Consider the following 22,414-nt stretch of genomic DNA (forward strand, 5'->3'; position numbering starts at 1 on the left):
TTGACACACACCTGTGGACCCTGAGAAAAGCCCGTCCCACTGCGGGACAGTTATAGCTCCTACTGTCGGCGGTGCTCCCACCCTGGTGCTCCTAGCCCGGGACATGTGCTACAACATCCTGCAGCAAGCTGGGCTTGGAATCAGAACTAGGAGGGAAGCCTCAGATCTACTCTGAAACCCCATCGTACACTTGGGATCTGTCTTCAACAAGTTCCTTAAAGACAGGTCCATTCCCTTTACATTCCCCATGTGCCAAGGGGAATGCAAAAAACAGCTCAAATGCATGAGTTAATGACACCAAAGCCACCAAGCTGAAGCCCCTCCAGCCAGGAGCTGCTTCAAAAAATCACTGGGAAACACTTCACACACCAAAGCGGTCTGTCCCCAGCTAGCTCCTGTCTCCCTGTCCATGGAACAGACCCAGAGTCCTGGCTCATAAAGGACTGCAGGGTAAGGAGCTGAAGGGCATCACAATGTCACCACCGATGCACCCAGCTTAAGGCACATAAAAATCAGAATGAAGTCCAGACCAGCTGAGGTGGCGGAAGGCCACCCCCATTCCTCCAGTCTCTAGCAATTTCAAGAAACCTTGGAACTGCCAGGAAAATGAGAGAAAGCATCTTACCTGAAAGCCCCCCAGGGGCCAGATAATTCGTTCCCCCTGTTTCAGCGGAGGAAGGCACAGCATCTGGACAGTCTGCTGTGGATTTGAAAAGGGGAGAGAAGGAAATAAATACACAAATAAAAACACCAAGATCCATCTTTAAGCACATTCTAAGCAGCATGAAAGACAAACCACACATTCCAAAAAGCTGACTCTCAGCCTCGATGCTGATTATTAATGGTCTACTCAGGCTTCGCTGCCCATCATAAGACAGACCACAGCACCTTGTCACCCGTCTGGGCTCCAGGCAGCCAGTTAATCATTACTCGAGTCAGGCTCAGTCAGACTGGCTGGAATTTCTCTTGCATTGCCAGTCCCCCATTGAGGATACCACCAGGTGGTTCCCAAGGTCACAGGAGGTTGGGGTTAGACTTTCTCAACCCTGGTTGCTCTGTCATCCCTCATCAAGGGCAAAAGCCTCCCTCCTTGGAGCCCATGTCCTCTCTGCCTTCATCCTTTTAAAGACAGGTTCCCCAGGCTAAGTGTGGTGGCTCACGCCTGTAATCCCAGCACTCTGGGAGGCTGAGGCAGGCGGATCACCTGAGGTCGGGAGTTTGAAACCAGCCTGACCAAAATGGAAAAACCCTGGCTCTAATAAAAATACAAAATTAGCCAGGCATGGTGGCAAATGCCTGTAATCCCAGCTACTCAGGAGGCTGAAGCAGGAGGTTGCGGTGAACCGAGATTGCTCCATTGCACTCCAACCTGGGCAACAAGAGCAAAACTCCATCTCAAAAAAAAAAAAAGACAGGTTTCCCAGTTCTTGAGAACATTCACAAGATTGGTGTTAGACTGCAGCAACTTCTTTCCCCTTTTTAATTGAGGAGTAACTTAAGTATAACAAAGTATACAAATCCCAAGTAGACACATGAACGTTACTCATGTATACACCTGTGTAACCACCACCAGATCAAGACAGAGAACATTCTCAGCAAGGCTCCCAGCCCGAGGGGAAATGTTCTACCTCTTCCAGGCTAGTCCAAACCCCTCATCCCTGGAAACTTTCCCAGGCAACCCCAGACCTGCAAGGCTCTCTGCCCTCAGTTCCTATAAAACCTTTCTGGCACCCAGCACTTGGAGTTTCCTCCCTGACTTTTACCTTTAGATTGCATCTGCCCTTAACTAGACTAGAAGCTTCTCTTTAACTTTTCTGTCACCCTCAGGTACTCAGCACAGTGACCTCACCATTAATGAGGATAATGACAATTCCAGCTGAGAAACAGGGACTCCACAACCGCCCTCCAAGCAATTAAAGCAAAAAATAATGTCCATGAACCACAACTAATTAGTCCCATGAAACACAAATATACAAGACCCTGTAAGCTTGTCATGCACCACTGACAGCGCCAAACTTCCTGAAGTCCTAGTAGAGAGCCGGGCTAAGGACGAGGCTGCCCAGGTCCGCAGCAAACACAACAGGTTGGATCGCGCAGGAACCAGCCTCCTACCCCAGGCCACTAGGACAATCTCCCTGTAGGTTTCCAACTGGAACCACTTGGCCATGCTGGCAATCAGGAAGGCCAGAAAAAAGAGCAGCCAGGGGCCAGCAGCCCATGGGAATCCTCTAGTGGCCAACGCATACCCCAAATCATCTCTGGGTTTCTGCTGTCTGCCCCCTTTAATGCTAAGGTTCTCTCTCTAACTCAGGGTCACTCCCTCTCCCACATTCTCCAGGCTGGAAGGACAACTTTTCAAAAACTCTCCTCAGCAGGGGAGAGGCAGAAGTGGAGGCAGGAGTGGGGGTAGGAATGGCCGAGATGGGCAGGGAAGAAAGAAGACTCTGTGTAATCTGATTTTATCAGGATAGAGTCTAATTCCTAACAGGAATATACAGTTCTACAGGATATACTTAATCAAACAGAAAACAATAGGGGCAGGCAGGAAATGGAGTTACTTGTTAAATGGTGTGTACCCTGCACTTTCTAAACCATTTTGATGGCCTTCAACATTTTCTAGAGACAGGCTTCTCAACCCTCTCCTCCACCTACCCCCCGCCAGATAGAAGACACCCCACATTAAACATGATGACTTATCCAAAGCCACTCCCCTCACCTTTGGCTGGCAGAATCCCAGGAGCAAGGTGTGTTTCAAAGGAAAAGCCAGACATCTCAGAGCAGAGCTGGGACCACATTCAGGGTGTCAGCCCATCTCAGATCAAAGGTAAGCCAGCTCCATGCAGGCAATCACAAGCGTTTTTATGAAATGGTGCTCTGCCCTTCTGCAGTGGCTTTGATCTCAGGAGGGATTTACAAACGTTAATTAGGCCTCCCTGCCACCCCTGTGAAGAAGCCAAGTATACCTGTTCCACAGGCACCCAGGGAAACTGAGGCGTCACTGACTCGCTCAAAGGGCCACCCAGTGAGCCAGGCTATCCCCAAAGAGTCCAACCCCTATTCCCATAGCTCTCACTTCCCAGGCAGGGCCATGGAGTCCCTGCCCTCTTTCCTGGAGGTGGCTTGGCCATCCAGACTGGCCTCAAGAATCAAGGAGCCATACCTCCATCTCTCACCCACAAAAAAGCTCTGCATTAGACACATCTCTAAATTGAGGGTCTCACCTTAGGCCTGTGTCATCTCTTCACTAGAGCCCAGAATGGCTGGCAGACAGAAGCTCTAGGCCACTCCTGACTCATGCAACACTAAATATTACCAAGCCCTTGGTAAGTGCTAGGTTCCGAGAGAGAAAAAGACTCATTCCTTTCACTGAGCGGCTCCAACAGTCTTTGAAAATCCGACCCATAAGCACAAAGTAAGGGAGCTGGGAGTCCCACCATAGTCTCAGCAACTGTGTTCTGAGCTTCTAAAGTACTGGTAAAGACAGAGGAACCCCTCCCCACCAACTACACCACTAGTATATTCCAAGGTTCCCAGCTTTGCCCCAGGTAGTTCACTCTACCCAGAACTCAAATGAACCCTGGTTACAGAAGAACACCGCACTGTATCAGAATCCTCAGATTTCTAGGTGGGCACATCATCGTGTCTGTAACATGAATAAATGAACCAATGAATGAATGAATGTTCTACTCTCTTTCATTGCTGATTAAAAGAGGCCTAGAAAAGTTAAGAGGAATCTGAGTTAAGAGGCAAATGCAGTGCCAGATCTCAGGTCAAGATGCCAGACTTACAACCTAGATTTGGAGGCTGGATCTGCCAATGGACACTGGCCACCTGGGTCCCCGAAGAGCTCACCCAGCAACCTCCAAGGCCAGCCATTCTTCAAACCTTTCAGACCATCAGATACAATGGAACACTGGACGCAGAACCCACACAGCTATTCCCGAGATCTGGTTTTAAACAGCAAATTCTGATTTCTTGTGGGATACTAAGGTGGGGGTGTCTTTTTGACTTCTGACAGCCACAAGTCACAACCGACTTGCCCTAGGTTCAGTTACATGAACACTCTTTCAAAGATGGCTCTGCTGGTTAAACCACAGCACTTAGGTGTCTCAAGTCCAGACCTCCCCGAGGCTGGGTGGAGTGGCTTCCTTCAACTACAGCAAAATGGAGCTTCCAGCTTTGAGGCCTCTGCATCTCCAAAGGGTGCAGGGGTACCAGGACCCAGCCCCATTCCCATCACCTTTTTCCAAGATGGAGACTTCACAGGACGTATTCCTTTAATTGTGCAACTGGTTAAGATTTTAACAGCTGTCCACTGTAAAACTTTGTGCCTGTTTCACCTAGTAACCCAAGACCAAAAATTCAACCTAGAACTTAGAAACTGAAGAATGTAAATGGTCCATCTAGATTCCTGGGCCAAACATTATCCCACACGCCAGATAGGGATGAAAACCTGGGTCAGCGCCCATCTGTGGTCTGACCTCAATGCCCCTGGCCACAGCAGCTGGCAAAACCAGCCTCAGACCTGTGGGAGGGGGGTGTGTTCCACCCCCAGACCTGGCGGTCCTCCAATGAGGCCGGACAATTCCCCTCCAGGGGGCTTTGTCTATTATTGATGCTAAATTCTTACACAACGGCGCCTTTTCTCATTTCTTTTTTTGTTCTATTTTCAACAAAACATTTTGGGTGAGTAACCAGCTGTCTTAGTGTCCGATCGACAGGTTAATCACTTCCTATTGGCTGATCTGGAGAACTTTTCTCCCCCTTGGAAATGGCACATTCCTGTCTCTGTGGCTTCTCTGTTTACACACATTTTGCTACCTAATGTCAACACTTGCTAATGAATAAATAGATCACTCCACTCGCCCGAAAATGAGGTCCGGGCCTGGCAGAAGGACTGCTTACATCCTGAGAACAGATTTATCCCAGTGTCTTTGCAGGAAACCAAAGGGAACATGGCCTTTCTTTTCTATGCGTTTTGGAGGTTTCTGGGAACATTTACCCCCACTGGTCTTTACCCCTGGGGCTAAGGTCACTGTTCTCTCTCTTTTAAGGAAAACCTCCAAATTTGAAAAATATGGAAGGAAAAACAAAAACAGGTCAGAGGTGGCCCCTTGGAAAACTAACTTAATAAAAAGAATTCTTAACTCTTTCAGCCAAAACCCAATCAAGTTACAGTCTTTAGGAAAACAGAGCTTGGTAATTCCAGTGAACCTCTGTTACAAATACAGAGAGCTGGGTATCTCCTCATTAATAACCATTTATCTGGTGTTTTGTAAATCGAAAGCAAAATATCACATGCTTTGTGGGCCACTTATTAGAACGGGCACCAGGCAAGCAGGAACGCCTTCCCAACTTGAGGGAGCTGGTGGAGTCCCAGGAGGGTTGGCTGCAGAGTATGGGCTTCGGTTACACGTTCATTAAAGTATTTAATTTATGACAACGCCCCAGCAAAACTTTTAATTAGTGGGGGGAAAAGCCCAACAGCCAAAACACATGAGGCGGAAGGAACTGCAGAATTCCAGGAGCTAAATGGTGCCCAACCCTTCACTTTTCCTTCTCCCAGAACCTTGGCAAAATAAAAATGTCCCAAGTATTAATGTTTTTACAGGCACCAGTATACAGGGCACAAAAACCAAGGTTACATACAGCCTGTACTTTTAGCAAATAGATCTATCTCCTACTGTAAGAAGGAGTGCCAGGAATTGGGGCTCATCCTTGTTGTCGCCCCCAAGTTCATTTTGCTGACCCTGTCCCCAGCACCGTGAGGTCCGGAGGAGGAACACCTGTGCTGCTGCTGCCAGAAGTTGAATGCAGACAACCACAACAGGGCTGGTGCCAGTCTCAAATGGGCTGCCCTGGCTCCATGCCAGCCAGTGACAAAGCAACAGACAGGCAGAGCTATGCTCAAAATTTTGATGGTCCCTACGGAGCATACTGAGAAATCCCCGGGAGAGGGTGACTTGCAAGTGACTGGGGCAGGGGGAACCCACTCTTCTTTAACTGGCTGTAGCCTCTACTGAAATGTTCTAGTGTCTACTCCAGACCAAAGTATTCTTTGCACCTTTTAAAAATGTCTTCCCATCCATCTAATCACCCTTTCCAGATGCTCCGGCACTCACGAAGTCTCCAAGCTTTCCCCACCAACCAGTCCTATTTGGTTCCCAAAATACTTCTTTCTGAACTAAAAGCATCCACGTGTTAAAGCCGAGTCCCCCAGCCACAGAGTGCAAATACATGAAAAAGGAACAAAACGTAAAGCATATCAAGAAAAGGTCTTTGCAAAGAAAAAACAAAACAAAAAGCCAGTCACAACAGGAAAATTCACCAAACTTCCAACAGAGGAAACCTAGAACCGACCTGAAGCAAGCCTAGCGCCTTCCTTCCCAGGCCTTTGCCTACACGTAGAAGCCCAGGTTCTACAGGCTCTATTTCTAACTTCGATCCGAAGGGTTTTTTAAAAATCAGCTACTCACCAGTTGGTTTGAGAAAATCCATCGGGTATCTGGAGTAAGGAGGAGGGGGAGACTCTGAAATTAAAAAAGCAAGAGAAAAATAAAGGCCCAGCCATGAGAAAAAGAGATAGAAACTTATGATAACAGAGGCATTCTTTTAGCCCAACTGTTTGTCTTAGCTGTGGGGGTTGGAGGCAGGGCCGCAAGGCGGTGATTGCCTTGATATTTAGCTGTCAGATAAACAAAAGAGGCCGCCTGGCGCCAGCCTCGGCTCTCCGCTCCTCCACGTCTGCGGCCGCCGCCGCCGCGCTCGGCTGGCCCGGCTGGAAACCACCGGCTCAGCCGGGGCCGCGCACTTCACAGTTCACAGGGCGGGGGGCGACCGTGCCCCCTCCTCGTCCGCAGACTCCAGCCCCAGTTCCCAACAACACCGGCTCCCCGCCCCAGCCCGGCCCCCAGGGGTGCAATTCACCTCTGCCCCCGCTGGTCCTCTGGGCACCCGCGCGGGGGACACGGGGGCTCCCCATTCCCAGCGCACTAGGGAGATGCATCCCAAGCGTGCTGGTGAACTTGGGGGATCTGCGGACACCCGGGGTGAACCCTCACAACACACTCCGTGTACAGAAATACAGAGCAAAGGAAGGAACGGACAAAGCAGAGAGGATAAAAGCGAAGGAGTTTCAGGATCTCAGCCGAGAAGTCCAGGCCCCAGCGCAATAAGCGGAGACAACGTCACCGAGGCGCCGGGGGCCGACTATCTATAGACTTCTCTGTGCGGAAGAAAGGAAAAAGTAGGGGACACCCAACTTCTCCTGGCTGTTTGTTCCTCAGCACCCTGGAACTGGCAGAGTTGAAAGGAGATACCCAGTTCGGCCTTCCATCCTAACCCTCTTTGCCCCAAAAGTCCAAGGCTGCACGGCCACAGTAGTATCTGAGCCACTTGTGTTCGAGTGATTCTCCGTATTTACTAAAGGAGCGGAGTCCTTCCAGCCTTTACAGCTCGCTTCTCCCAACCTTCCTTGGCGGGCTTGGACCAAATCCAACTCGGCCACACACCTTAACGCCTTTCCGGGTGCGGGGAGGCGTGACCCCCACCTCCCTCTGCACCCCCTTGTTGATCCGGAAATGAAGGCGTCTAATTTTTAACCGCACGTCTGGTACACTGTGTGCAGGAGCAGTGCCCACAGACCCTTTCGGGGCAACACAGGAGAAAACCTGACAGGGAACCCCCAGGGAATGCCCTTTGAGTTTCCTCGTGTCCCTTCTCTACTTTCCCCACCAAGTCTCCTCCCAGGAGGGGCTGTACACTCCCCCTGAAGGGGTGGCGGCACACGCACTGCCCTAGGGGCTTTTCTTCCAGCACTGGCGCGCTGGAAAATATTGGGGGTGGCCGGGCAACTTCTTACCTAGTTCGCAGAGTCGGCTAAGGTGATGGGGGTTGCAGCACACCAGCTCGGGGTTGATCTTCCCGTAAGATTCACAGCAACACAGCCTCTTGACTTCCGAGGAATGCCTGAGATCCGGCCACCTGAACACTTTGCACAGCAGGAGGGGGAGCGAGTAGGACGAGGGCGGCTGCGCAGGCTGCGCGCTGGCGGGCGCCCCCGGGCCCAGCCTGCAGTCCAGTCGGCCAGGCAGCAGGAGGCACGCGGTGCGCGTCCCGCCGCGGGACTCCACGGCCTGGAGCAGCAACTCCAGCTGCCGCTCCTTCAGTTTCTTGAGCACCGAGTGCGTGAGCGCCTTCAGATCAGCCTCTGCGCCCCCGGCCGCGCCGGCGCCCGCGGCTGGGGGGTGGGGATGGTGGTGACCTTTGGCACCTCGGACCGCCTTGCCCAGGCAGCATCCAGCCCTGCCCGCGCCACCGCCACCAGCCCCATGAGCTCGACTGTCCGTCGCCCCTTCTCCCCGCAGCTCGCCTCCTCCTCCGCCTCCCCCCGCGCCCTCCTCCTCGTCCTCGCCGCCGGGCGCACGGCTCCTCCAGAGACGCCGGACGAGCGCAGATCGTTTGGTCCTGAACATGCGGGGCGAGGAGGCGAGGAGAAAAGTCGTTTGCCGGCTAAGGAGCGAACATGACCTCCGCACACCATGAAGAAGTCGGGCGCCGAGTTGGGGCAGCAGGCGCAGGCGACAGCAGCAGCAGCAGGGGCCCGGGCAGTAGCGGCGGCGGCCCGAGGGGCGCTCCGTGGCATGCGCCAGTCTCCCGGAGGCCGGGGCGCGCGCGGGGGCCCGGGGGCGCCCGCCGGGGATCGGGGGCCTGCGCTCCGGCTGCCCCACCCCGCGCGGCCCGCGCCCTGCGCGGCTCTCGGGCCCCGGCGCGCCCCGGAGGAACCCGGCCGCCGCTTCCCTGGGGACGGCCGAGCCTGCCCCCGTCGGCGCCTCCCCAAAAACAGCCCCCCCCGCAGTGGCTCCCGAATGTCGGACTCGCCAGCCTCGGCTTCCTACATGGAAGATCCGCGGGGGCAAAAAACGAAAGGCGTTCGGCTGGGCTGCTGGAAGAAGGAAAAAGCCTCTTTCCCCCTTGCTAAGCAACTTAATTTGGGGGTGGGGAGAAGCAGGCAATTAAAAAAAAAAAAAAGCAAGCACGCGATTTATTTTTTTCCTCTATATCCTTAGTAACCGGATCTCCTCGAATTTCGTGCACACGAAGGCTGAGGGGAGGGGGCCGAGTGGACTTCACCCCGCATGAGACGTCTGGCGAAATAAGAAGGTTCTCTCAAAACCTAACAACCAAAATATGCAAAGCCCCAAATGAAAAACACCACCTCCTCGAACCTTGGAGGTCTGGGGGCGTCCGGCTGGAGCTGGGGCTTAAAAAAAAAATGTTTACGAAGTATAACAAGATGTTTGGGGGGTGGGAAAACGCATCCACGAGTTACAACCCCCCTTTTTTCCTTGCAGAGCCCCGCTGGTCTTCCTCTCCTTTTCTTCTGCCAAAAACAAAAAAAAAATCGTGTATTTTTTTAATCCACAGAAAGCTTTGACTAGACCGATTCAATCCTGCGCATCTGGGTGGTTTAGGGGAGTCTCTGGTCTTCCCTCCTGCGCGCCTGGGGGCTCAGGTCCTCAGCGGGGACTTCCTCGAGGCTGGCGGGGGCGCAGGGACAGAAGATGCTGCGGCGGCGGCTGAGCCCGGTGGGGCTGACAGCACAGGGGAGGGCGGCGCGGCGGCGGCGGCGGGCCCCAGGCGGGTAGCGCGTTCTTGCCCCCCTGGGCACAAGCTGCTTGCTAATGCGGGGGCCGCCGGTGTCCCTTCCCCTGGCCGCGGTTGGTCGCCGGGGCTCCCCGCGTGGGCTGCTCGCCTCGACCCAGCTGCGGCGGCAGGAGGCCCCGGTGTTCTCTCGGCGCCTCCTCCTCCGAGACTCTCCTCGTCGCGCCCGGGAGCCTCCTTGTCCCCCGTCCGCCCTCTCCTGGCGCTCGGGTCCTTCTGCCGCCGCCAAGGGCTCGCCGCGCCGCACTCAGGGGCTCTGGGGCCCGGCGCTCGGCGGCTCGGCGCCGACGGGCTGGCTCTGTCTCGGGCAGCTCTCTCCCGCGCGGCGAGCGGACCGAGCACGGCGCCCGGCTGGCTCGGCTGGCGCGGCTTGGGGACAGGCTCTTCCGTGCGCCGAGCAGCAAGCGAGTGTGCCCGGGGCTCGCCGCCTCCCGCAAGGCCTCCCGCCCCCGCCCCCTTCCCTCCCCCTTCCTCCCTCTTCCCTCCCCCGCCCCCAGCCGCCGCCGCCGCCGCCTCCTCCTCCCCCCCGCCCCCCCGCCCCCCCCTCCGGCCCTCTGCTCGGCTGGTTCCACTGCGCAGTGGCGCGCCCGGCTCCGGCCTCGTCACGTGGCCGTCTAGACACCCTGTCGCTTTAAAAAAAAAAAAAAAAACGATTGTGTTTCGCAAACAACAGATCGGGTTTCTAAAAGCTATTTCGTCCCCAACCCCCCGCCACCGCCACCCCCTCCCGGGTCTGTAGACGGGGTACCGATGGAGAGGAGAGAGAGGTGGGGGGCCGAGAAGCTCCCAGAATCTACTGAGCTCCGGCCGGAGCCATGGAGAAATTGGAAACGCAGGGAGCACCGAGCGGGCTTCGCCGCGAGTTTTGGAGCTGAGCGAGCGGGTCGGTGGCCGGATTTCGACCTGGCGGGGCTTCGCGGTGGCCATCTCGCGCGCGCTCGCCCAAGCGCTTCATTCATTGGTTTTGTTTTAAAGGCCCTGGCGGCGGATCCCTTGGCTGCGTCGGAGGGCAAGGGGAGGAGAGCGCTGTCTCGGTTTAAAAGACATTTATACCGGACTGGACCGAGGCCCTGGGAAGTGTGCGCTGGAGGGAACAGCCGCCGAGGGCGGGGAGGCAGCGCGATTATGACCTCAGAGGCGGCCGCGCGCTCCCTCCCGCCCTCTCCTCTCCCGGCTCCGGTTTCTAGGACTGCCTGGAGAAGTGTGTCTTGTGCACAGCTCTGGAATGCATTTGGCCGGCTGACGAGCTGCGAGGGGCAGCATCCTGGCGGGAGAAGCGGGGCGGGAGAAGGGGAGCGGGAGGGGGGCTCTCCTGCGCGCCAGCGGCAGGTTTCTCCCTGGGCCCGGAAGACCTCCGCCACCCGCCACCCTGCCTCCCGGCGCGGGAAGGTTACCCAGCGAGCAGACCTGCCTAGGGCATTTATTTGCTTGGAGGGCCTGTTTCTGGGCCTCGTAGCTTTCAAGATGCTTAGGGTCAGAGAGTTTATTCCTTGACCCCAGGTCTCTAAGAAACATATACCCAAGCTGGCGGGTTACTGCATAGAAACGGGCATGGCATTGCTAGGGCATGAACGCGTTTGCAGCGTGAAAGCTGATAGTTCTGAGAAACGTAATGATTTAAATACACATCAGTATTGATGAGACCACTAGTTCGCATGGTGATCTAACCTCACCTCATATTCTGTAAAATACGATTTTTTTAAAAAGCCATTGAGAATTGTGAGATCAGGCCAGCAATGAAACTCATGGGGGTTTTCAAGAATTTTTTTTTTTTTTTTAAAGAGTCTCACTCTGTTACCCAGGCTAGAGTGCAGTGGCTCTGTCTCGGCTCACTGCAGCCTCCGCCTCCCGGGATCAAACGATTCTCCCACCTCAGCCTCCGCAGAGGCTGGGACTACAGGTACGCGCCACCACACCCGGCTAATTTTTGTATTTTTTGGTAGCAAAGGGGTTTCTCCATGTTGGTCAGGCTGGTCTCCAACTCCTGACCTCAGGTGATGCACCTGCTTCGACCTCCCAAAGTGATGGGATTACCTGCGTGAACCACCACACCCCGCCCCCCTCCAGCAATTAAAAAGATTTTTAACATAGTAACAATTAGTACTTAATAAATATTTAGAAATCAACATTAAGGGCTTAAGGGTCATTTGGACCCTTCTTCCACCCCACCAAATAAATCAGCAACATTGCTTACATGATCATCCCCAGGCAAGGAGATCCTGACACTGACTTGGAAGATAGCATGCCAAGCAGTGCCGAAATCTGCTGGACAGCACAGAAGCTGCCGTTCTGAACATTTACTGTGTAAGGCCACATAAGTCGCAATTGTATAACATCATAATTTTGTTGTAAATTAAAATATGGCTTGTTGAAAAGGGCATGGAAACCTTATGTGTGTATATAAAACATTCTAAGAAGCACCCTGTAAAGACAACAGCCAAGAAATCGCAGGAGAGAATGGAGAAGGGGGTGATCCTATGGCTATATAGATAAGGGAAGATGGAAGAGACAGAAATGGGATTTTTAAAGTGTCTGGGAAATGCATCATATTTTCACCTTGGAAAGGCTTAGAAAGAGTACCAGACTAGAGGTAGAAAACCTGATACCAGGCTGGGGCGTTGCCACTCACTGGTTAAGCAACTTGGGCCAACAGTGATCCCACGTTAGGCCAGCACTTGGCAGCATTTATGAGGTTTTCTGGGTAAGTTTCCTGCCCTTTAGGGTCTCATTCCTTCTCTGTTCTGGGTCTCCCTAAAAGATCTTCACTTTTTGAGAGTGGTCAGACCAGGCTTCATCGAAACAGGAAGGACTTAAATAAGCAGAGAAAGCAGAGGTCATAATTCTAATTAAGCTTCTTGGCTAAATGGAGAATCTGAAGAATCTTTTGGAGATCTGGCCAGCAGTGCTAAGGCTCTGTAATGAGAAACCAGAGCACACACAGGGCAGGTAGGTTTCCTGGGTGTTTCAGGAGTGGAGTCTGACATCACAGTTTGTCTGGGTGGAACATGCATGTACTTGCAGAGCTATGTTCCCATATAGTGTAATTGTAGGTGTATTAATTCAGGTGTCACCCCTCTCTACATGGCTTTCCTCTTCCATTTTGCTACCCTAGGTCGAAGGTGGGTGGGGTGCTGAGCAAGTAGCTAAATGATTGGTGCTGCTTTATAGCTCTCTGGCATCCCGTGAATCAGTGAACATCCCAACCTTCCTGATAGCCCCACCCGTCACATTCTTATCCCTCTCCATTCCAAGAAAGAAGCTGAAAGCCTGGCAGTAGAGGGACTCCAGGCTGGCTGGTGTGCCTAGAAAGGGAGTTTCTTTCTTTTCCTTCCACAGGCACAAAGGAGGCCAACAAATACACAGTTTCAGACTATTCTGACCCTTCAGAAAAAAAGTTTAGGAGTTCACCAAACTATTGTGAATGAGTTTGATTCTAATCATTTGCTGGCAGGGAATATGGAATAAAATATCTCATTTGCAGTTGTTTATTTCCTGTTGCGGCTTCTATTTTCATCTTTTAGTCGCTTTGGTGATAGTAATCAAACCCTAATCACGGTGTTGCCACAAGTCACAGAGACCAAAATAACTTGCAGCAGAGTTATGACAAACAAGGATGGAATCAGCTAAAGACCTGGCTACTTAATCACTGGCCCCTGCCGCCCAGAGGACTGTGCGGCCGCCTCTTGACCAGCCGCTAGTTAGGCATCCAGAGGAGAGAGGAAGTCAAGGGAACTGCTCCAAGGCCCATGGTCTCTGAGCGGCCAGGGGACTCCAGAATGCACCAGGAAGGAGAGCAGCAGAGTGGACCGAAAGTGGCCAAAAAAGCAGGTGAATTCTCCAAACCTTCCAAGGTGAGAGGCGGGCTGCTGGAGGGGCCTGACTTGAGAGAGAAGGAGAAAGGGGAAAAAAATCTCCAAAACTCTTGACACCTCAAAACAATGATACGTAAAAGCTGAAAAGCACCTGTCTACAGAAGAGAGGAGTCTACCTTTCAGTTATTTGCTCATTTTCAGTAGTTTCCAGAAGAGAAGGGCAGAGAGAGGCCCCAGTGCATGTATGGATGTGTGTTGATGGGCGTGAGGACAGGGGTAGAGATATTTTTTCTTGCACAAGCCAAAAGAAGAAACAATTGGCTGGATGCAGTGGCGCATGTCTGTAGTCCCAGCTACTCGGGAGGCTGAGGTGGGAGGATCACTTGAGCCCAGGAGTTCCGGGCTGTAGTGCGCTATGCAGATCGGGTGTCCATACTAAGTTCGGCATCAGTATGGTGACATCCCGGAAGCAGGGGACCACCAGGTTGCCTAAGGAGGGATGAACCGGCCCAGGTCGGAAACGGAGCAGGTCAAAACTCCCGTGCTGATCAGTAGTGGTATCGCGCCTGTGAATAGCCACTGCACTCCAGCCTGGGCAATATAGCGAGACCCTGTCTCTATAAAAAAGAAAAATATATAAAGTAAAAAATAAAAAAATTTAAAAAAGAAGAAACAATTGAAGAGGCCAAAAAAGTATTGGAAAACATCAACATTTCTTGCACAACCATCCCCTGAAAAATGTGTGAGTGAGCCCTAAACCATCCTCAACTGGCAGCAATACAAATGGAAGTGATGGCTTAGGAAAGGAAGACAGTACGAGGGGGGCTGTTGGGACAATCAAAGCTTCTTGGCTTCTCTTGGAAGAACAAGAACATAACTGAATGAAAATGCATCTAATTCACTATCAAACAAAGATGCTCTAAGCCCAGACTCCACAAATATTCTTAGATTACAGACAAGCTCTCAGCTGATCCCCAACATTTGCCAGGTGCCTGTCCAGAGCATGCAGCGAGGTACCAGGGTTTGGAGTCAGGGCAGAGTGAAATGAATGTTGCTATGGAGGAGAAAAGAGAAACACCCAGAAAGAGGAAAGAGTGAGGCCAACAGAAACATTCAAATCTGTAGTCACATGTAGATGCAGTTTCCTTCAAGGAGGGCCAGCTGAAGAACAGAGCTGGGAGGGGAACTTTACTCTGTATAATTTTGTATCTTTTGAATTCTGAACCACACAAATGTGTTACTTATTCAAAAATAAACAGATTTTAGCCGGACACGGTGGCTCACGCCTGTAATCCCAGAACTTTGGGAGACTGAGACAGGCAGATCACCTGAGGTTGGGAGTTCAAGACCAGCCTGACCAACATGAAGAAACTTCATCTCTACTAAAAATACAAAATTAGCCAGGTGTGGTGGTGCATGCCTGTAACCCCAGCTACTCAGTAGGCTGAGGCCAGAGAATTACTTGAACCCGAGAGGCAGAGGTATTGGTGAGTTGAGACCGCACCACTGCACTCCAGCCTGGACAGCAAGAGGGAAACTCTGTCTCAAAAATAAATAAATAAAACAATTTTGTAAAAAACACAAATTTTAGAATTTTTTAAGAATCTCTGCCTGCTTTTCTCATTTCCTGGAATTTGTTGTTCTGATGTCCTTGTAGAAAAGGACAGGTTAGCAAGGTCCCACATGGAAATGATGCTGTAGATGGCTTCTGTCTCTGTGAGGCAGTTACTACAGGAAGAGGCTGGTGACAACAGAGGCCAATGTCTCATCCCAGATGGCAAGGGTGGAGGCTGCTTCATCATGACCCTGGCCAGAGTCAGTGAGGAAACACGCCCATCCTAATCAAAAGTCATTCCAGATATCACCAGGTGCAAGTCCTAACCCGGGATGGACAGCCTAATAAATACAAGGAAATACTGCCATTGGGTCCAGGCGCAGTGGCTCTCATCTGTAATCCCAGCACTTTGGCAGGCCAAGGCGGGCAGATCATTTGAGGTCAGGAGTTTGAGACCAGCCTGGCCAGCATGGTAAAACCCCATTTCTACTAAAACTGCAAAAAAATTAACCTAGCATGGTGGTGTGCCCCTGTAATCCCAGCTACTTGGGAGGTTGAGGCAAGAGAATCACTTGAACCCCAGGGGTCGAGGTTGCAGTGAGCCGAGATCACCCCACTGCACTCCAGCCTGGGCGACAGAGTGAGACTCCATCTCAAAAAAAAAAAGATAAATACGATAAATACTGCTGTCAGAAGAAGCCTGCCCCATCTGAGAAAATGAGAGCTTTCCTTTTTGAAACAGAAATGTGTTCGAATGATTCTCAATTCACTTAGCCAGCACTGATTCAGAGCTGATTTGAACCAGGATTCAGGAGAGACCTCTAAGGGATATAAATGTGAATATTAATCGGCCTTTGCCCTCCAGAAACCCATGCCCTAGGAGAGCCACAAACGCTCATGAAATGGGATCTGTGCCACCCAGCAGCAAGAATGAAGGCACTCGCTCTCAGAACAGAAAGTCAAGGGACTTACTCTGTCTGGAGAGGCCTCAAAAGGTTTCCCAAAGGAAGAAATATTTTGAACTAGATTGGCTGAGTTGACTAGTCAGACAAAGGTGATCAGAGTCCTAATTGTCCTATCAAAAAGAAAACAAAAAAGCAGCCACCACACGTGGAACGAGGACTGGCATGGTGGCTCACACCTGTAATCCCAGCACTTGGGACAGCTGAGGTGGGAGGATTGCCTGAGCCCATGAATTGGACACCAGCCTGGGCAACATAGTGGGACCTTGTCCCTACAAAAAATTCAAAAATTAGCTGGGTGTGGTGGCGCGTGTCTGTAGTCCCAGCTACTCTGGAGGCTGAGGTGAGAGTATTGCTTGGGACCCTGAGCTACAGGCTGCAGTGAGCTGAGACTGCATCACTGCTCTCCAGCCTAAGTGACAGAACCAGGACCTGTCTCAAAAAAAAAAAAAAAAAAGGAATGAAATGTTGTTTTCTTGCAGCTAACTTTTCTTTTCTTTTTGATGGAGTCTCACTCTTGTTGTTCAGGCTGGAATGTAATGGTGCAATCTTGGTTCACCACAACCTCTGCCTCCCAGGTTCAAGTGATTCTCCTGCCTCAGCCTCCTGAGTAGCTGGGACTACAGACGCGCACCACGATGCCCGGCCAATTTTTGTGTCTTTAGTGGAGATGGGGTTTCTCCATGTTGGTCAGGTTGGTCTCGAACTCTCAACCTCAGGTGATCCTCCCTCCTTAGTGTTCCAAAGTGCTGGGATTACAGGTGTGAGCCACCAGGCATGGCCTCTTTCAGCTAACTTTCAATAACCAAGCTACACTTACCACCTAAGAGTAGAACTTTATCTATAAACACTCCCGAGCCATAGGAAGTCAGTGATGAAAGTGAGGTCCCTGCAGTGGGGTCTGGGAGGGCTTCTCCCTCAGAAGGCAGTTTTCTCCTGTAGAAAAACATTGGAGGAAAAACACTGGATCATCTACAGTTACAGAGAAGTTTCTACTCAAATACCGATAGAGATTGCCATAATCTCCACCCCTCGGATAAAGAGCAGGGTTTACCTGAGTCAAACTGTCATGTTAGGAAGTTATGCCAGTTTTAAGACAAGTGGAAGGAAAGTGCCCTTAGCAGTGAAGTTGGCTGAGATGCCTCAGGAATGGGGGTACTTAAATAATGCTCTCATATGTCAACAACAAAAAATTAAAAATTATTATCTGTCTTTATAGTATAAATGGAGAGACATACAGTTGGATGAATTTTTTTTTTTTTTTGAGACAGTCTCCCTCTGTCACCCAGGCTAGAGTGCAGTGGTACAATCTCGGCTCACTGCAACCTCTGCCTCCCAGGTTCAAGCAGTTCTCTGCCTCGGCCTCCTGAATAGCTGGGATTACAGGCGCCCACCACCATGTCCAGCTAATTTTTTGTATTAATAGAGACAGAGTTTGGCCATGTTGGTCAGGCTGGTCTCGAACTCCTGACCTCAGGTCATCCACCCACCTCAGCCTCCGAAAGTTCTGGGATTACAGGTGTGAGCCATCATGCCCAGCCAAAAATTTGATTTTAAAGACAACAAAGCAAGGAAATCAGTGTTGAGCCTAACCCCGATGGACCGTGAGGGGCCCTGGTGTTGTTTCTCACTGTCCATGTAGCAGACAAGTTCTTCATTCCAACTTCCAGCCACACTCAACTGGGCAGCCTTAAGTTCCTGATCACTTTCGGCTACCAAATTATCCTTTTCTGTTTTCTTATTTTTTTTTTTTTCCTATTTTTATCTTTCCCATTCCTCTCCCAAAAGTCCTTCAAAGGGTGACTCTGGTGCTGAATTCTGCCTAGTAAGTGCTGGTTAGGATCTGAGCTATGAGACACACTGGTCATGGTGAATCAGAACGGAAAGCCTGCGGAGGGATGAGTGATGCTTCATCTGTAGCAGGGAATTGGGACTAGAGCAAAGTGGTCATACAGGTGGCCGCACATGCTGCCCCTGGCACATATTGGGACCCACTGAAGCAGTGGTCATTCTCTTGACGCAGACCTGTGAGATTAGAAGGGCCCTCAGCTCGGTTTTAGGATTAAATAGACTTTTCTGCTACTTGCTTCGAGACCTTAGGAAAGTCAGTTTCTAGTCTGTCTACCTTCTTCATACTACAAATGTGAAATACACAATGTCTCGTGTCTTGTGTGTGCCAGACTCAGCGTGAGGCTCCAAGAACAAAGTCCTCACAGCAGGTTGCTGAGGAGGCGTTTACACCGAGAGAGCCCCAGTGCGATGTAAACCAAGTGGTACACAGATGCTAATTAGCATATTATCATGGATTCTGAGGTCTGAGCTGCCCAATAAGCACGTTTTGCCTAATCTTCAGTGCCTAGGAAATGAATTTTTAGAGGAGATAATTGTCCAAGTGATAGGGTAATGAAGAAGGAAGCTACTTTTTCTTGTGGCTGGGATTTTGTTTTTGTGGGGTTTTTTTCCCCTCGAGACAAGTCTCGCTCTGTTGCCCAGGCTGGAGTGCAGTGGTGCGATTCCGACTCACTGCAACCTCCGTCTCCCAGATTCAAGCAATTCTTCTGACTCCGCCTCCTGCGTAGCTGGGATTACAAGCATGTGCCAGCACACTCGGCTAATTTTTGTATTTTCAGTAGAGATGGAGCTTTGCTATGCTGGTCAGGTTGGTCTCGAACGCCTGACCTCAAGTGACCCACCACACCTGGCCCCTTGGGTGGGTTTTATAAGGACCAGTTAGAACTCTGTCAAAGAGCTAAGGCTAGCGTTTGAATTAAAAACAAACAAATAAACCTGGGGAAATCTTTTCCCTGTTGGAATAAGAGAGGGCTAAGTGAAAAAACAATGTGTTTTGAGTTCTTTTCTAGTACTACTATGAGTCATACATATTTTCCTGTGTCCTGGAAATATCTCCCCTGGTAATTACGAGATGCAAGGAGGAAGTGAAGAGGGATTCATTTTCATGGAGAGGCGATACGCAGCGGGCAGGATTCTGCAGGGACGGATTTAGTGTTCAGCCCCTTCTATCCCATAAACATTTATTTTGAAGGCTTTCAAGGTTGGGGGAAGATGATGTTATTTCGCATTGTTAGAGTCTGGTAGACCATAAAAGAAGAAGCTGGAGAAATGCTGTATAAAATGAGGTTAGAGCCAGGAGGAATTATAAAGGTTACATAGCCCAGAGAGTCCCCATCTTCAGTGCAAACACCGGAACCCACCGTCTGTGATCAGGTTTGAACCCTGTAGTGTATTTTTCCAGAAGTCAAATTATCTGGTACTTTTGGTTTGCGTCTTTTGTTTTATTGATTTTTGAATGCATTTTGAATACAATGCATGCAGAGTGGTACAAAATTCCAAGAATACAAAGGGGATGAAGAGAAAGATCAAGCTTTGGCCGGGCTCAGTGGCTCACGCCCGTAATCCCAGGACTTTGATCGTGAGGTCAGGAGATCAAGACCATCCTGGCTAACATGGTGAAACCCTGTCTGTACTAAAAATACAAAAAATTAGCCAGGCATGGTGGCACGCGCCTGTATTCCCAGCTACATGGGAGGCTGAGACGGGAGAATCAATTGAACCCGGGAGGTGGAGATTGCAGTGAGCCAAAATCATGCCACTGCACTCCAGCCTGGGCGACACAGCAAGACTCTGTTTTTAAAAAAAAAACAGAGAGAGAGAAAGATCAGGTTTCCTTCTACCTGGTCTGCTAGCCACCCATGCCTGTCTTAGGCAGCCATCATTACAGCCAAAGAGGCAGAACGTGATTCAAGTTAAAGATCAGGCCTCAGCCGAACACAGTGGCTCACACCTGTAATCCCAGCACTTTGGAAGGCCGAGGCAGGCAGATCACGAGGTCAGGAGATCGAGACCATTCTGGCTAACACAGTGAAACCCCTTCTTTACTAAAACTACAAAAAATTAGATTGGTGTTGTGGCGCGCGCCTGTAGTCCCAACTACTCGGGAGGCGAGGCAGGAGAATCACTTGAACCTGGGAGGCAGAGGTTGCAGTGAGCCAAGATTGCACCACTGCAGTCCAGCCTGGTCAACAGAGAGAGACTCCATCTCAAAAAAAAAAAAAAAAGTAAAGGAATAAAAGAGTGGCTACTTCATAGACAGAGCAGTCCTGAGCGCTGCTGGTTGCCTATTTTTATGGTTATTTTTTGATGACATGCTAAACAAGGGGTGGATTATTCATGTGTCCCCTTTTTAGACCATATAGGGTAACTTCCTGATGTTGCCCTGGAATCTGTAAACTGTCATGGTGCGTAGCAGTGAGGATGACCAGAGGTCACTCTCATCGCCATCTTGGTTTTGGTGGGTCTTGCCCTGCTTCTTTACAACCTGTTGCAATCTGTTTTATCAGCAAGGTCTTTTTGACCTGTATCTTGTGCGGACCTATCTAATCTTGTGCCTTAGAATGCCTAACCTTCTGGGAATGCAGCCCTGTAGGTCTCAGCCTCATTTTACCCAGCCCCTATTCAAGATGGAGTTGCCCTGGTTCAACCGCCTCTGACACTCCCAAACACTCTGGAGGCTTTTCCTCCAGAACTCTGTGTTCAGAAAGCTCACTCCTCACCATCCAGTGGTCACAGCCAGAAACCAAGAAAAGCAAACCTCTCCCTCACTTCTTATCCTATCAGCCCCAGTTCTATCCATTCTACCTCCAAAATGCCTCTCCACTCATCTGCTTTTCTCCTGACCCACACACCACAGCCACCCAGCATCTGTCTGGGACTGGTCCACACCTTAGCCTAGCCTCTGTCATCTTCCTCAGACCCACCCAGTTCCCCTCCCCTGCCAGGCAGTCGGGCTCAGTGCTGATCTGAGGGCACGACCACCTAGCGGGGCTTCTGCACGCCCTTGGATCAAAGACAAATTCCCTTCCTGGGCATACAAAACCCTGAGTGACCCAGAGCCCTTCCCCTCCCTCCCGCATCCCCTCAGGCCTCTTCCTTCCGTCCCGCTGAGCGCGTTCACTTACACAGGGTGCTTACCAGTCAGCTCTCCAGCTGTGGAATCTCTGCCGGCTGCATTTTTGGACTAAATGGCTGTATGTCCAAATAGAGCTCACGTTCATTCCTCTTTTTCTCTTGGAATAGGCAGAGCATGTTAAGTGAAATTTGATGATGGAGATGATGAAGAAACTCTCTGACGTTAATCTGAAATTGGTCACTTGTTTAAAATTACACAAACACATCTTGCTTTTGAAAGAACCAAAGGAAAATGCCATTCAATGCCAAAAGAGGCCTAGGAAAGCAGGGATGAGCTCATCTGAAAAAGCCCCAGAAGCCTGATCCATGTCTGGGTTCTGGCTTTCCCAGAGGAGCCCCACTTTCCTCACTTGTGCTTTCTGCACGCAACAGCTCCCAGTGCAAAGAGAGGGTAGTCACAGAGGGCAGGCACAGGCTCTGGGTGGAATTGGAGATCCCCATTTGCCCCCACATCCTTCCTCCTCCTGGCACTTTAGTCTACTGGGCAGCAGCCCTCAGGCTGGGGGGCTCCCCAAGGGTTTCCTATCCATGCCTCTGCCTCACTCTCCACTTCCAGCTCAGTTTCCCCCTCTTCCAAGCCCCTGGATTCCCGGAGACACCAGCTCTGTGAGCATGAACAGTCAGACTAGGGAAGAGACCCCGACAATTGGCGGTGTGTGCCCAGAACTGCCTATCCAAATAGACCTCTGCTGTCAAGACACACAAGCTAAAGAATACCTACTCGGTGGGCAGTAAATCCCTCATGACACTAGGGGAGGGTGGGCCCATGCATTCTCTCTCCTGCCCACCCCACTACACACCCCACGAGTCGCACTCACCCTTGGTCTCAGCCAGCTGTTCCCTGTTGTCCTCCACTGGCCTTGGAGATGCAGAAGTTACAGGAGAAGCAGAATAAATCCTACTCCGGCAAGAAAAATGCAGGTCCCAGAAGGCACTCCACAAACGCATGTTCCCTTCCTCCTTATGTGCTTGTGACAGTGACAGATAGGTTCCCCCTGGGGCGGGTGGGTATTTTCATCTTCCAAGAGAATGCACTCCATTACTCCAGACGTTTCTGTCCTCTCCGCCTCCACACAGCCTTCCAGCCTAACACTCAATCTCTCATGGAATATTCTTGACACTTTAAAGGATCTGGCCAGCACGTAAGCCAATGTGGCTGCATTCTTTAATTAATATTTATTGAGTGTCCCTATTAGGTGTCTGGCAAGCTCAGTGTGTTGTATGTGGCTAAAATATCTATTCCCCTTCCTCTCCAAGAATGTGTGTTCCTGGACAACCCAGGAATGTGGACATGCCAAGTAAAGGAACCACATACTCTAGCAACAGCTAGAGCTGGGAGTCCGCAGGCAGAGGCTGGACTCAGGGCCAGGAGGTAGGCCCTGAGGTCCCAGATGGGCTGTGTGACATCCAGCAGGTAATGTCACCTCTCTGAGCCT

The 22,414-nt window shown here is 51.0% G+C and overlaps 2 protein-coding genes and 1 long non-coding RNA gene across 6 annotated transcripts in view; all 3 read right to left on the minus strand.

Annotated features, from left to right (window-relative positions):
- Nucleotides 1-8,811, minus strand: part of SMAD7 (SMAD family member 7) — a 30,087-nt gene extending 21,276 nt beyond the window's left edge. The window contains exons 1-3 of one of the 4 annotated variants that reach the window (XM_035271012.3): nucleotides 7,862-8,811; nucleotides 6,477-6,530; nucleotides 626-697 (exon numbers count right to left, since the gene is read on the minus strand). In XM_035271012.3, the coding sequence (XP_035126903.3) occupies nucleotides 626-697; nucleotides 6,477-6,530; nucleotides 7,862-8,474 (739 nt within the window). In that variant the 5' untranslated portion in view covers nucleotides 8,475-8,811. Of the gene's footprint in view, nucleotides 1-625; nucleotides 701-6,476; nucleotides 6,531-6,927; nucleotides 7,467-7,861 lie in introns of those variants that run through there. The other 3 variants (XM_008979759.5, XM_078348117.1, XM_035271013.3) reach the window with 3 other exon arrangements.
- A 556-nt stretch (nucleotides 8,812-9,367) lies between these two features.
- LOC118146891 (uncharacterized) lies at nucleotides 9,368-10,746 on the minus strand. The gene is made up of 2 exons (XM_035271014.3): nucleotides 10,412-10,746; nucleotides 9,368-10,292 (listed from the first exon to the last, which is right to left on the minus strand). The coding sequence occupies exons 1-2, from the start codon at nucleotides 10,620-10,622 to the stop codon at nucleotides 9,511-9,513; spliced, it is 993 nt and encodes a 330-aa protein (XP_035126905.3). The 5' UTR covers nucleotides 10,623-10,746; the 3' UTR covers nucleotides 9,368-9,510.
- Nucleotides 10,747-20,980: 10,234 nt separating this feature from the next.
- On the minus strand, nucleotides 20,981-22,073 carry LOC144579102 (uncharacterized). Its single transcript, XR_013525987.1, has 2 exons — nucleotides 21,797-22,073; nucleotides 20,981-21,146 (listed from the first exon to the last, which is right to left on the minus strand). It is a non-coding gene; the product is annotated as an uncharacterized LOC144579102 (long non-coding RNA).
- Nucleotides 22,074-22,414: the final 341 nt, after the last annotated feature.

The sequence above is a fragment of the Callithrix jacchus genome, chromosome 13, assembly GCF_049354715.1.
Source record: "Callithrix jacchus isolate 240 chromosome 13, calJac240_pri, whole genome shotgun sequence".
In the NCBI taxonomy this organism is placed as follows: domain Eukaryota; kingdom Metazoa; phylum Chordata; class Mammalia; order Primates; family Cebidae; genus Callithrix; species Callithrix jacchus.